At 40.8% G+C, this 14,441-nt stretch overlaps 1 protein-coding gene across 21 annotated transcripts in view; it reads right to left on the bottom strand.

Moving 5' to 3' along the window:
* Positions 1-14,441, bottom strand: part of mycbp2 (MYC binding protein 2) — a 62,384-nt gene that overhangs the window by 34,252 nt on the left and 13,691 nt on the right. For 17 of the 21 annotated variants that reach the window (XM_025903637.1, XM_025903636.1, XM_025903639.1 and 14 more), the window contains exons 6-23: positions 13,479-13,721; positions 13,048-13,119; positions 12,719-12,815; positions 12,549-12,622; positions 9,753-9,891; positions 9,460-9,536; positions 8,034-8,238; positions 7,769-7,933; positions 7,467-7,625; positions 7,129-7,333; positions 6,843-6,988; positions 4,136-4,246; positions 3,653-3,757; positions 1,799-1,918; positions 1,586-1,667; positions 1,222-1,339; positions 704-1,062; positions 391-563 (exon numbers count right to left, since the gene is read on the bottom strand). In XM_025903637.1, coding sequence (XP_025759422.1) covers positions 391-563; positions 704-1,062; positions 1,222-1,339; positions 1,586-1,667; positions 1,799-1,918; positions 3,653-3,757; positions 4,136-4,246; positions 6,843-6,988; positions 7,129-7,333; positions 7,467-7,625; positions 7,769-7,933; positions 8,034-8,238; positions 9,460-9,536; positions 9,753-9,891; positions 12,549-12,622; positions 12,719-12,815; positions 13,048-13,119; positions 13,479-13,721 — 2,650 coding nt within the window. The remainder of the gene's footprint in view (positions 1-390; positions 564-703; positions 1,063-1,221; positions 1,340-1,585; positions 1,668-1,798; positions 1,919-3,652; positions 3,758-4,135; positions 4,247-6,842; positions 6,989-7,128; positions 7,334-7,466; positions 7,626-7,768; positions 7,934-8,033; positions 8,239-9,459; positions 9,537-9,752; positions 9,892-12,548; positions 12,623-12,718; positions 12,816-13,047; positions 13,120-13,478; positions 13,722-14,441) is intronic. The other 4 variants (XM_025903638.1, XM_003451608.4, XM_025903642.1 and 1 more) reach the window with 3 other exon arrangements.

Below are 14,441 nucleotides of genomic sequence, written 5' to 3'. Positions count from 1 at the left end.
TGACTGAGGTCAAATCAGTTTTCTCTTGAACTGATTAAAAGATGATACTACAGTCTCCCATGAAAAGCTAACAATAACAGTTCACTCATAAAAAGAAGGAAAAACAAAAAGCCAGAAAAATAACTTCCTAATGGGATTCCCACAGTTATATACAGAATACATTTCTATAAAAGCATGAAATTAAGTCCAATTTTTTAACAACCGGTCTTTCACATTGGATGATATTGCTGAATGAACAGCAGCTAAAACTTGAAACACCCGGGAGCTACACAGACTAAGCTAAAGCCCCATCAGAGAAGTTAAGTCAATGATTTAATAAAAGGTAATTACAAAAAGATCATAAGGCCCATAAGCAATTTGACACTGTAAATGCCTAGTGTAAAGCATTACCAAGGATGTGTAGGGCTCCATGAGAGCGAGTGGTGGTTGCGTGTGATCCTGACGGCAATGCAAGCTCTGGACTAAGGATGCTACAGCGAGCCTGCAGATCTGTTGCAGAGGGCATCCTGGCATCAGCTATCACTGCATTGTAACACCACATCTCTCTGGTGGCTGGCAAGAACCTAGAAGCAGGAGGAAATAATGACAAGGATTAAACATGCAAGGAATTAGAAATATTTCTGTACTACTGAAAGTGCAACAAAGAGTTGAGATGGAATCCAGCTTATCCCTTGGTTAACATAAGCATAGACCTCACACTGACCTCCATATAACATCATACACTGGGTCCAGACACAGGCCAAATCCTTGCAGGTCCTCCTGCTCAGAGTCATTGAAGGTTCTGCAGCTTCCATCCATTTTGTTGATAAGCAAGCATTTAAATGGTGGTGGCTCAGACACAGAGGAGGGCACGAGGCCAATGATGTGTTTGCTGGCAAAGATCTCTGAAGTAGCTAGGACATGGGAGTTGATAAGAGCCTCATCGATCCGCAAGAATGTCTGGTCCCCACTGGCTCCGATCCACGTAGCTTTTCGTCCATATTTGGCACCGATATTGGGCATAGGAGATGGCTTGGCATTCCAGTAGGGCATGTCCAGGATCGGCCGACCAAGCTGCCCTTTCTGAAAAAGCAAGGAGAGTGTTAAGTTTCAGAAACAAAGTGCAAAAGAAATCTGCAGCCCTTGCAAAAGCAATCGTGACAGATCAAAGCAAAGGTTACATTTGTTTTAAAAGATTACTTTTGCATTACTGTAGAATTGCAACAGACTCCGTTTACTCACCGAGAAGCTGCCAAATGTGAAGACCTGCCCATCCATGAGGAGAACAGCTGTGTGGTTACTGCCTGCTGTCACCTGCACACTCGGACCAGGAAGAGCCTGCACCAGAGTTGGAGAGCCCCTAGCAGGGAAAAAAATTAAATGAATAAGTGTGTCCACAAAACTGCAGTTAATGTATGCTTGGTAATGTAGTTTTCCCTCTTAATACCCATGACATTTGTCTGTTCTGCTATAATTATTTAATGTTTAAATAATACTAGAATATACAGGGATAATTTCAGAAACGATTCTATGGCTAACAAATAATTACTTTTACTTGAACATACATACACATTAAAGAAAAAACAAGGTCATCCGACAAGAATACCTGGAGTTGACGTCCCCATGTCCGAGCTGCCCGTGCTGACCATACCCAAACGTGTAGACATCTCCATTCTCCATAAGCACCACTGTAAATCAACATGACGAATGTCACATTATTACTTTAATATTTCCGTACTCTTACTAGTTGCTTTAAACAACTTCTAGAATTACCAAGGCAAATCTAACCTAGTGACTGCCATGAGGGAAAAGTACCCACCTGAGTGGTGAAAACCGCAGCTGACCTGAACCGCTCGCAGTTCACAGTCAAATCTCACAGCCCCTGGGGGGTAGGTTGTAATTTTGCTAGCATCCTTCTCCCCACGCTCACTGCTACCATCTATAAGGCAAACACTGAAGTCAGCACATTTGAGCACAGAACAGAGAGTGAAGTTTAGTAGCAGCTTTAGACCGCTGAGGTGGAAGCCTCTGCACAATCCTCGAAAAAACAGAGCTGGAGGGAAAAGAGGTCTTAAAAAAAACGAAAGGAGAAAAGAAAAAAAGAAAAAAAAGGGAGAAAAGGGAAAAAACATGCTGAGAAACAAAGCAAGGAGTGACACACCGTCATAACAAAGGCTTTTGATAACCAGTTCTGTTATAGCTTGCCAACAGTTCAAAAAAATGGAGGGTTTTTTTTTTTTGTCTCTTATGAGGAACAGGAAGTCTGGTTTACCCTGAGCCCTGCAGGAGGTCACAGCTGTGGTGTGTGACAGGAGGAGGTTGGGATAGAGGAGTGCCATGCATTACAGTGAATACAGTGACTAAGACTATATTCTGGATTCTTGTTTTTTTTGGACCAAAATAAATATTGACTGGCTCATGGCCCCAAAATTAGAAGGGTTAAGAAATTAGTTCATTGTCACTACACTTAATATTAGAGAATAAACAGAAGTGCTCCTAAAATGACATCTTAAGCACATGAAAGCAGTTTTAGAGGTCAAAACCAGGCACAACCGTAATGCCTGTGAAAACCATGAAGAAAAATGCTTATTAGATGCAACCTAAATGACCTACACTTACAAATGTACATCAAACATCAAAGCAAAACAGACTCGAAACAGACTAATAAACCACTGAGTGATTAGTGCCAGTGGGACATTAGAACAAGTTATGCTTCTGATGTCTTTAGATGGCACATATCATCATAATTTTTTGCTTTATATCTGCACACAAAGTCATATATTTGACATTTTTGTAGCCAAATGAGATTTTTCTTTTAAAAAAAAAGAAGGAAAAAAAAGGTTCAACAGGTATTTAACAGTCACATTATATTATGTTCTCTGTCCTCCATGATTATGCTGGTTAGACGAGGGAAAAAAAAAAAGAAGAAAAAAAAAGCAAGGATCCATCTTCATATCCACCAGTTGTTTTTCCAAAGGAAAGAGATGTTTTATTCGAAAAAATAAAATAAAAAAAATCCACACAAAAGAAAACTACAAATATATGGCCATATTCTACTGATTTGATCAATGTCTTAACAATTTCAACACTTGCTGATGAGTGCCCAAACAAAGATTAATGTTAAAATGACACATCGAAGCCATTTCCACAAAATGTTTCACATTTAAAATGTGCCAAACTTGCCAACTGTCAAAGCTTACTCTCCCCAGTGTCTCCTGCTTGTAATGCAGTAGTTTTATCTGTTTGCTATGGGGGTGACAGTAAATCCAGTTAGGCAAGGACATAGCTTTCTACCTTCGTCTTATTAACTGCATCATACTCCATGGATGAAAACTTCATAAACCCGAAAAGAAATTAGAAGACCAAATTTTCATTGGACCTCAATCCTTTTTCTATGTTTAAATAATAAAAATCAATAAAAAAAAATAATTTAATTCAAATAATCAGCCTCTTAGGTGTTTAACGCAATCTAAATACACCACGGTTGCTTTTCCCCAGTGCATCTCAGTGAGCCCTCGTTTCCAGCTGGCTACATGTTTTGGTACCGTGAGACCTGGTGAAGATACAAGAGTCCTGCCTTCAAAGAGTGAGAGGAGGTGGGCGGGACAGCCAGATTGGGAGATAAGTCAAAGGGGTGTCTCTGCACCCGTTGAGTTAGTGAAGACCGCAGTACCTTTGTGCTTGTCCCGTTTATGCCTTAGTGCCTGAAGGGGTCTTATTCTGGCTAGGGCCTGCTCACGCTGGTTCATAAAAATGGGACCGGGAAAAACAAGGGGGCCTGGGGGAGAAAGAAACTTTCACATGCATGCACAATGCTCACAAATGGGAAACAACACATGATAATACTACACCACAACCATACACATATGCTAAAAAATGTAAAAAAAAAATTAAAAATAGAGAGACACAAGCAAGGGGGAAGTCACCAAGGCACGACACCCAAGCTCACAACAGCACCTGTAAGTAACCTGAAACTTGATTTTTTTTTTTATTAAAAAAAAAAAAAAAAAAGGATGGACATACAGTTACGCCTATTTGTTACATCCATCTCCATAGTCTCTCCTGTGTTGAAATGTCTATCACAGAAATGTGTCCTTTCTACATCCCAAAACAAACACTTCTTCATTAAAGTTAGTTCCTTAGCTCTGAATCATACCTCTTCCCTCCTCCAACCTATGCCGGCGATTGATCCTCTGTCGTTTCTCCTCCTGGCGGATCTGAATGTGCTCCTCGATGTTGACTCCTGGAGGGGGAGGGACAGGCACAGCTGAAAACAAAAAGGCCGCAGATACAGCCAGCCCAGACAGGATGCAGGAGGAGGAGGGAAGGCAAAGCAGGGCGGAACAAAACAAGACACATCAATGAATGATGGAGAGACATGATGGAGAAGCAACGACTCTGCACGACACAAGGATTATAACCAAGGATGAGTGACAAGTGCGCGATGTATTCAAGCAAATGCAACAAACATTATGACATGTAGCATAAGCACCATGCCGTCATAAGCTCAGCATACAGTGCTTACATTAAGTCCTGGACAATCTTTCTCAGGTATGTGCAGCTAAACATATAGGTGCTACAGTCACATCATATATGTGCATTAAGATTTTAACATGCATATGATTTGTCAGTCTTTGCAGCTTTAAGTGAAATGTAAACAATGCAGGTGGTGTTTAAGCCAAGATGGATATACTGCATGAAGGACAGAGCATAAAGGATAAAAGAAGAGCATATTTTCATGAAGGCGCAACAACCAGCGCAAGTAGCACTCCAGTTGTTTTACATTTCCCTGACCTTTAAGATGGAGAGTTGTTTAATGATGGACAATGTATCTGATTTCATACTTTGCACAGATTTGGAGAAAGTGTGCACAATGATGACAGCAGGAAATGCTTATTTGTGATATAAATAAATTATCACTCTCCAATATGCTGATGTGCTTAAATTAGGATGTGATAATGTGATTAAAGCAGGATTCCCATTTATCTGCACTTTAATCTATGACTGATTTGTACTCTTTGATCATCTTCTTATTAAAATGGCTGAGACTTGGTACTACAGACATAGAATGAACAGAACAGAAGTGACTACACATGAATCACTTCAATCTCAAGTTATTTAAATGTATATCAAATTATAAATAGCACTATTTCTAAGTTGGCAAATGGAGTGCTTCCTCTCTTAAAAACCAAAACGAACGTCTTTATTATTAATACTGATCCTAAAGTAGAAACAACAACAACAAAACTGAGTACACTTGTGATGTCCACTAAACCCAACTGCATAATCATCAAAATACACAGACCTGCGCACACTGGATCTTTCTCAGTTTGGGATTTATGGGCTTTATCTGTGTTTGCATTATTACTCGAAAAGTAACCAGAAGCATTAAAAAACAAACAAACAAACAAACAAACAAACAAACAAACAAACAAACAAACAAACAAACAAACAAACAAACAAACAAACAAACAAATAAAGCTACTGCACAATACAGGAAGACTGATGACAGCAGCTAAACCAAAGCAATAATATCACTAATGAGAAGAAGCAGTGGTCATCCACTGAGAGTGGACACTATGGATTGTAACTCTGGTCATCAAGAGAGAAAGAGAACAATGCGAGAACACTGCATAATATCAGGCTCTATGGATGGTGTCAAAGTAGAGAAAAAATAAAAACAAGCTCCTTGCTGTTTGACAAAAAAACTACAAGATTAAACTTTGCTAAAGAACAAGAAAAGAAATGTGATGTCTATTGAGAGCACACATTCTTCAGTCAGATGACACCAAGATAAATCTGCTCAGCTCAGATGAGACCACAACTACAACAGTCAATGCAATGACCAGCAGCGAAGCAGTGAGGTGGGAGTGTGATAATAAGGGGCATCATGACAGCTAAAGGTCTTGGGGAGAGAACATTTATAGATGGCAACCATAAATGCCTGTGGATATACTAAAATACTGGCTGACAAGATAGCACCCGGTCTCCAGAACCCTTCCAGCATAACAACAATTCGAAGCACACTGCCAAAACCACACAAGAGGAGAAACTATGAGCTGAGAAACTATCTCGCCTCACTCGAATCCAACAGAACACCTTTGGGGAGTCTTAAAGAGAAAAATGGAGCAACATAACCACTCTAGAAAAGAGCAGCTAAAACTATTTGTCTCTGAAGAGCAGATTTTTCTTTCCAGAAATTTTGTGCAAAGAGCTGTGAAAAGCCATCATTCTAAAAAGTTGAACCTTTTGTTTCATAAAAAAGGAAGAACAACCTTACTGTAAAGCATTTACTGCAAAGTGAATCGTTTGATACTTTAGCAACACTGCACAGGCGTGTACTCACTTCTGTTATGTTGACAGAATTGCAGCCTCTAATTTAGAACTGCCAGACCAGAGGGTAGTGCTGTTATGCACCGCCATCCTCTGTATTTACCACCACTGGATGCCACAGAATAACCACATATACCTCTACTCTCAGCAGACTATGTAACTTAGTGTTCTCCTGTTTATGCAGGAAATGTTATATCCTGCAGCTTAACAATCCTGCGTGTCACTGTTGCTCTCCCAAATGCAGGTGTAAACCATGCAGATGACACAATGACTTCTTGGAAATGCCGTTTCTTGATTTCTCACTGTGACTGGCAGAGCAATTTCAGAACAGTGAGATATGTGGCATGCTGAGAGTGCTTTTTTTAATCCTTACTTGCGTATTTTACTCCCCACTGCTTTTGCACTTTTACACTCACCTGAACCAAAATAGCATGGGCAGTTCTTTGGCTAGCTCCTTGCATTTGTCACTGCGCCAACACGATTAAAATCTGGGCTTTAAGTAATATGCTGGAAGATATCATTTAGCATACCTAACAACAGGTCCAATGGAATCATCTCCTTCACAGCGTCAAAGATGCCTCTCTGCCTGGCCTCCTGACCATCGAGCTCCCTGGCACAGGCTTTGCAACAGCCGCACGCTGAGCAGCCAGACTCTCCAGATCCACAGCCACAGATACTGGTTCAAAATAAACAAACAAAACAGATATTCATATCGCTTTTTTTTTTTTTAATGCTGTTAAAAAGATCCCATCAGTCATGAGTATGTTTTTGGTTCCTAAGAACACAGATGCTGTCCTGACATTATAAGTCTCTTACCCTCCCGGCACTCTGTCTGGTCGTCCACTACTGACACAACTGGCACCGTAGCCAGTGCAGTCTCCACACACTGTGCAAACCATGCACTGGTCCAATTTCCACTTGTGCATGCCTGGCTGGCACATCATGCTCTTCTCTTCCTTCTCCTCCAACTCATCCTCTAGGTCCTCATCCATGGCTGTGGCCATGTTCTCAACACCAAATGCTACAACAGATATGTCCACAAACAAAGAAAATCATCAGATCGATCAGAATTTAAAAGAGCACATAAATGAAAAACTCAAATTGAGTGATTTTATTATGTTTATCTGTCTGTGTGTGTTTGTCCATCTTCTCACCTTTTCCTGCCTGGCTCATGGCTCCGGTGTCTCTACCACACTGGCCTTTGTTATTCACCCCAAACGTCCACACTTCACCGTTTTTGGTCAGAACACATGTGTGAGCCTTACCCATGGCAACCTGAGTTACAAAATGACCTTTGAGGTCTGTCACCTGACCTGTAGAGAGGAAAGTAGTATTGAAAATAAATGTTTTCGAGAATGAGCAATTCTTGTGGACACAAATTTTAATTGTTGTAGAGCGTTGATTAGACCAGACAAGGAAATGTTGAAGTATCTATGCTCCATTTCTGTCAACTCACAGGTGCTGTCACTGTATATAGCATCTTTGCCAAACATGTAGAGTTCTCCATCCTTGGTGACAATGCTGCTGCTGCCATTGTTGCATGCTGTGTACACGGCTGTCTTGGTCTCCAGTTTGATCATCTTCTTGGGCTTGTACGGCTTGGGCTGTCGGCGACTTTTAGCTGAAAAAAAGAACACATCAGACATCACATTTAGCCTCTCAGCCAAGTTGGCTTTTATTCCGGTTTTAACAAGGTGAATGTTTGCAAATAGTCATCTCACTAGATTCTCCATCTTCCCCTTTGCTGGCAGAGCCTGTGAAGAACACACTTCCATCTTCAGCCACTAGCAGCGCATGAGAGCCATCATGGCCGACTGAGAACTGGACAATCTTCGGAGATTTCGTAACGGGCAATTCCACCCATTTCCCTGCTGATGGGCCACCCTGTTTTATACCCAGACTCTGGTATTTTCCTGTGTAGTAGATCTAAAATAAAACACAAGGAGACTAATTTAAACACATGCAAAAAGATTGAAAACAGTTTGGGTTTAAAAAAAAAAAAAAAAAAAAAAAAAGAGTAGGATTACAAAATGTTAGTCTGAGGATCTTAGACTGAAGTTTGTTTGTGTGTATGCTGCCAATTCAAATACAAGAGCTTTTAGTCATATATGTACAAAGTGTGGTGTGGTATGCAAAAGAATTTTTATGACTCAAATTATCCGGCACTCACTTTGGAAACAACTCCACTACCTCCAGCATTTGAGAGAACAGTAGCATGCATTAAGCATACCCAATCTGGGTCATGAGTTAAATGCTCATACTTTCTTATGGATAAAATTCATCTGCTCCCATTGTGCCCATCCACTCTGGGTAATATGCAGATAAAATGCATTGTGAGTTTAGGCCTCTACACAGACAAAGGAATGTGTAACACAGAACTACCCTGGACTGCTATCTACTGCAGAAGAGCAGCACACTGTGCCACACCTACAAAAAATAAAAAATAAAAAGGCACAAACAATCACACACCCCAAACCACATTCATAGTTAGCATTCTCATCTTATTATACAAGAGAGTATTGTAAACCTTTGAACCCTTAATTACTTGTATCGACATTTTTGATAACACCTGTTGATTCTACTCTTATATAAATTCAAAAACTATAGGAAGCTTCTCTTCCAGTCTGCCTTGTTGTGCCTCCCTGAAGTTGCTGACATTGTACTGTAGGGCGAGACTCACTGCATAGCTGGCTGAAATACAGGAACGCCAGTTCAGAAGTTTTGTAGCTCAGCCTGCCTATAACCACTAATAAAGGCTGTGTTCTGAGAGCACAAAAAAGGCAGACATTAAGACATAAAAACAACTCTGTAATTTTGTATTATTTAAAGACAATTTAGCTAAGATGGCTAGAAAACATTTCCTAAACATAAAGGTCTGTCTTATTAGGCTTTTGTGCAGCTTGATGTTGGAAAATCTGACTGAGGCTAACTATGTACAGATGTTATAAACTGCAGGAATGTTAAATTGTACGATGGGCTTAATGCAGTCAAACAAGCAGAAACACTACTGAGTCCTTCCCCCACCACAGGTTCACCCTTCAAAGTGCCTGGTCTGTCATTGGCAAGACAAAAGCTCTCAAGCTCAGCAGCTGAAGTTGTTCCAACATTCATTTTTGTTAAACATTTCAGACACGCCACCAGTCTCACCTTTCCCGAGGCAGTTTTCATCAGAGCAAACTCCCTGCCTGCTCCAAGCAATGCTGCCTCTTCATCAAAGCCTGTGCCTGAGAGAAGAACATAGTATTTAGAGCCAAAAGCACAAGGGGACAGGATTGGAAGTACTGCGCACCATTTTTTTTTAAAAATCCCATTAAGTTGTGAGCAATTTTGGACACATTTGCAACCTTGCAAACACAAGTATACTGCAAAATGCTTTCAGTAGGTATACAAAAGCATGTGAGGCTTTATTATATATATTATCTGTGTTTTGCATCACTTACTGATGATGTGCAGATCCTTCTCGAGGTCAAAAAGAGAGATGCCACAAGCGTGCAGACATTTCCTTGCCAGCTTAAGCTGCAGTTCCTGCTGCAGGGCCGGGTCTGAACTCATAGTATAGATCCGTACTACAAAACCATCCTGCAGGAAAGAACACAGCTTAGCTTCATGGCACAACACTGCAACAGTGTCACGTACGGTCCATTTAACAAAGGACACTTCTGTTTAAAGAAAATGCATCCCTGCTCCAATCATTACAATGGGTCACACCCCAAGTGATTAACTAATGAACTGCATCAAGACATCAATTACTCATTCATTACAACTTATTAGCTAGTCTGCCGACTTAGCCTCTGGGGGTAACGGACAATATTTTGGGGGCTTTCAGTGTGGCCATCCAGCCCAAAGCTTCGGTCTCCATCTGCTCATCATTGTGTATATTTAAGCACATTCAGTCACTCTTTTGCTCTTCATGATAGCTGTTTACATGTATGCAGCCAAAGCCCTCTCAAACAAAGGCAACAGATTTTGGACTAAAACAGAAACCAAAAAGTTTCAGGTGCCAAAAATCTAGTCCATTCTTCACAGTTTCTTCTTATTAATCAACTCAGAATTGTGTTTTATATATAAATTAGTGGATAGAAGTACTGAAAACCCCTGCGGTGACAATATTAATAGCATGGTGTAGGGTGTGACACGCTGATTGATCACGCTGATTGATGGCAGAGCACAGGACATACTGTATGTTAAGACTATGGCTGTGACGATTTAAAGAAAAGAAAACTGTAAAAATGGGAAGACCCCAAGGAAATAATTATAAGATAACAGGGATATAACTGAGGGATGAAGGCTGGGACGTGGGACTATTCTGGTTTTCACTGCGTGGTGATAATGACAGACTCATCTAAAGTGCTTTAATTTCCACAGAGCAGAGCACATGGGCCTCAAATCATTAAACTCCAACTATAGGTGGTTTAAGCTGCTGGCTGATCACTATAAATGCATATAGCTTCTGAGCCCCATGCAGTACTCCACCCCCTTTGATTAGTGTAGAAACAGCCTTGCTGCAATGGCAGATATATGGATTTCAGAGACTCCCCTCCCCCACTCACATTACAGAGTGCTTATGCAGATAACTGCTTGAGAGATTAAGCTCTCCAGAGAATACCCACATGTGGTGCCATTTGCCTCACTGCCACACCCACATATACACAACACACACAGACACAGCTGGACCCCTGTACGGCACAGCTGGTGATCAGCTGAGAGTCTTTTTGGAGTGAGGGAGGGACAGATGCTTCACTGGTCCAGTCAAGTTGAAAAGTTAACCTCGTTTTAACTAACAAAAGGAAACTAAACAGATAGCACTGTTAAGAAGGTAAGGATGTCATTGCACAAGTGCAATTAAAAATTATTTGTCACAATGAGAATAACCACCAGCTGGCATGAAGTGGCCATCTTTCCCCATTCAATTCAAGTTTGACAATTCAAAAGAGAAGCAAAACAATTCTCTGTATAGCCCTTTTTCCATTTGTATCTACTTGGATTGGCTTGGTCCGGACTGACACAGTTTTTAAGGTTTTCCATTAAGTGGTAATATCTGGTACCAGGTGCTTTTTTAGCGATCCAAAAATGTGACGTCAACAGACTGATCAGCACATCTAACATTGCCTGGACGTACGCTTTTGTGTCGCATACAAATGATGTTGCGTGATGCTTGGCCGTGTTGTTATAACGACCCCGCGCACATTAGGTAGAACTCAGTTGCAATGGAAAACTCACTGAGCCGACCCAAGTAGGTACTAATGGAAAAAGTGCTTCTCTGAGCGAGTCAGTGACTTGTTTTTTGAATCTGGGAACTTCAAGGTCCAAGCATGGTACTGCACTGGTAATGCATAGATGCTATGCAGAGCAAACCAAACAACATATACCGTCCACAGCAGCCAGTTTTTTTGCTTCTCTTAATGCATTCTTTATATCTGATCGCACGTCATAGCGAACAATGCTGTTGTGCTGTTTGCAAATTTTTCAACTAATTTTCAGTCAGCCTACAAATACCATCATCACTGCTGGCCTCTGCATTGGTTGAATTCCTTAATCCTCCTTTCTGCAGAGCCTAAAAGCAAAATGCAAATGGCTATAAATGCAGGGTCATAAATCCAGCAGTTGCTTCTGTTGTCAACATTGATGCTTCCTGTGTAGTCATCAGATGAGTAGGGCAAGACTTCCTGTTCCATCTGCCAGTCACCGTTAATGAAAGCAGATAAATTTCAAAGGCTTAAAGCTAAACCAGTGATTGACAGATGATTTCACAACTGCATTTAGGCGAAATACGTTGCCTCTCTGGCTTGCCATGTAAATGGTTCACGTGCAGACAATCTAAGCCTGTTCAAACATGATTTGTCGATTGACCATGGACTATAAGCAAACTACAACTGGAAACCAGAAAGCTTCCTGCACCGAAAGCCTTTTACCTTGCTTATATATTTATATTAATGTGAAGAAATTTGCAACTATCCTAATTCAAAATTCAAAACTACAATTTCATTAGAATAAAAAAGCAAGTGAGTGCATAATAAAGCCAGCTCTCTCCCCTGTGTTTACAGCAGACTCAGCAGTACAGATGCACAGCTAGCTTCTTCAGGGTTTAGTTAAACATGTAGGAGAGGTCTCGATTTTGCATACTGAATCAGTTTCAGTTTTTAAGTTCACCACATTCGTCTAAGAGTCTAAAAAAGATGAAGTGTGTTACTGTAATACTGAATACTGATGGGCTTTAGCAGGAACATTAAACTTACATCTTTGCAGGCTGCAATCTGGTTAATGTATTCTCCATCAGTGAAGATGATGTTCTGTCCATCTGAATGCTGACCTGCAAAATTCAATGCGATGGTTAATATACCTGACAGTTTGTTCACTGAAAATTTGATGCCTAATTGAGGTGTTTAAATACAAGCCAATAAATCACCTGGCATTGCAACCGTTCCCTCGTGCTCCAGAGTCTCAGGGTTGATCTTCAGGGCCGACATACTGTGGTTACTTGTGTCCCGATACAACAAATACCCCTGAAGACAAAACAACAGATGATCAATGAAGTCAATGAGTAGCTCCAACTGTATGTGTATGTATATACACACACATCTCTCTCTAGATCGATCGCTCGCTCTCTAGATCGATCGCTCGCTCTCTAGATCGATCTCTCTCTCTCTCTCTCTCTCTCTCTCTCTCTCTCTCTCTCTCTCTCTCTCCAAAATGCAAGGAAAAAAAAATGTAAATGTCAATATTTCCATTATTTACCTGAGCAAAGCCCAGCCAGGATCTTTTCTCCTTTCGATTTCTGATTCGAGACGTGGAGTTGTACACGTGGCCCTGTGGGGAATTGAATACACACGAGAAGACAAAAACAAATAAAGTCAAACAAAACAAAAAGTGAACATGAACTTTCACTTTTAAAGCACTGCCGTAACCAAGTTGGAAGAAAAACTTGCAACTTTAGGATGCCGAGCTCACCTAAATCCCCAATAGCTTTTCAATTTGAACATATATTTTTATCAAATGATCCAGTGTACGAAAAAACTTCAGATTTTATATGCGGTCTCAGTTTATCAGATATAGAGCTACTCGTATGTACATGCACCTCATCAGTCATTTTCTGACAGTGCAAAAAGCTTCTGAAAAATTCAAGCAATATAACTGCACAAAGCTGATATGCAGCTTTTGCTACGCACCCTGACAGTGCCGCTGTATCCAGAGCCCACTTTGTAGAGTCCATCCTTGCAGAGCAAGTACAGGAAGGAACCATCAGTCTGCAGAAGGCAGCGCTCATCTTCATCAATGGTCACCTCCTTCAGGACCCACTTGTTCATCAAGGCTGCACGTTTGATGCCATTTCCAAACCAATCCTGGATCTGAATCTTTCCCACCAGTACAGCCTGTACACTCCTCTGTAACGCGTTCAGTATGGTGGGAACCTGGAGAGATTTAGAAAGACAAGGAGGAAAACTTGCAGTTTCCTGTACATTTTTTGTCTGTGGCATTTTCACACAATCTCCCATGGCAGCCATTACACATACTTCTGATCTTGCTGTTAACACAAAAGCAAACAAACACAAAAGAAAAAAAAGAAACAGAACATAGACAGGCGCAGACCCACATTTCTCAAAAAGCCTGCCTGCCATTGTGATGATTCATAATCCAGTTAATACATAAAAGATAAGCAAAGAGGGGAAAAAACAAAAACAAACACAGCCCAGTGTTTATATAGGATAAAATGTGTGAGCCTACAAATCCCTCTATGCCTCAATCACATGTGGAAATTGCATCCAAATGCAGGAAAAGGATAAGTATGTTTTCATTCACAAACCCTTTTCACTTATTAGTACTTGCTGTTCAACTTGGCAAAGAAATTGAAAGAACAGCTTGGTATAGAGCAGAGGAAATAAAAAAAACAGTGCAAAAGACAGAGAGACAGGAAGGAGAGAACAAGCTATGGACAGAAGCAAACAGAAGAACAGCTAATTGGTGGAAGAATGCAGTCAGGGTAAAATAATCAAACAGGAGATCAGAGCAGCCTGACATTTTCCAAAACTCAATTTGTGCTGCCCAGACACTGCCCTGAGTCTCCCTGCACTGAGAAACGCATGGAGCCAGGTTACTTTATCCACTTCAATATGCACTTTGGCGATCAAAAA

The sequence above is a fragment of the Oreochromis niloticus genome, linkage group LG16, assembly GCF_001858045.2.
Source record: "Oreochromis niloticus isolate F11D_XX linkage group LG16, O_niloticus_UMD_NMBU, whole genome shotgun sequence".
Taxonomy (NCBI): Eukaryota; Metazoa; Chordata; class Actinopteri; order Cichliformes; family Cichlidae; genus Oreochromis; species Oreochromis niloticus.
The sequence above is the reverse complement of the archived record's forward strand: the minus strand, read 5'-3'. Positions and strand labels throughout refer to the sequence as shown.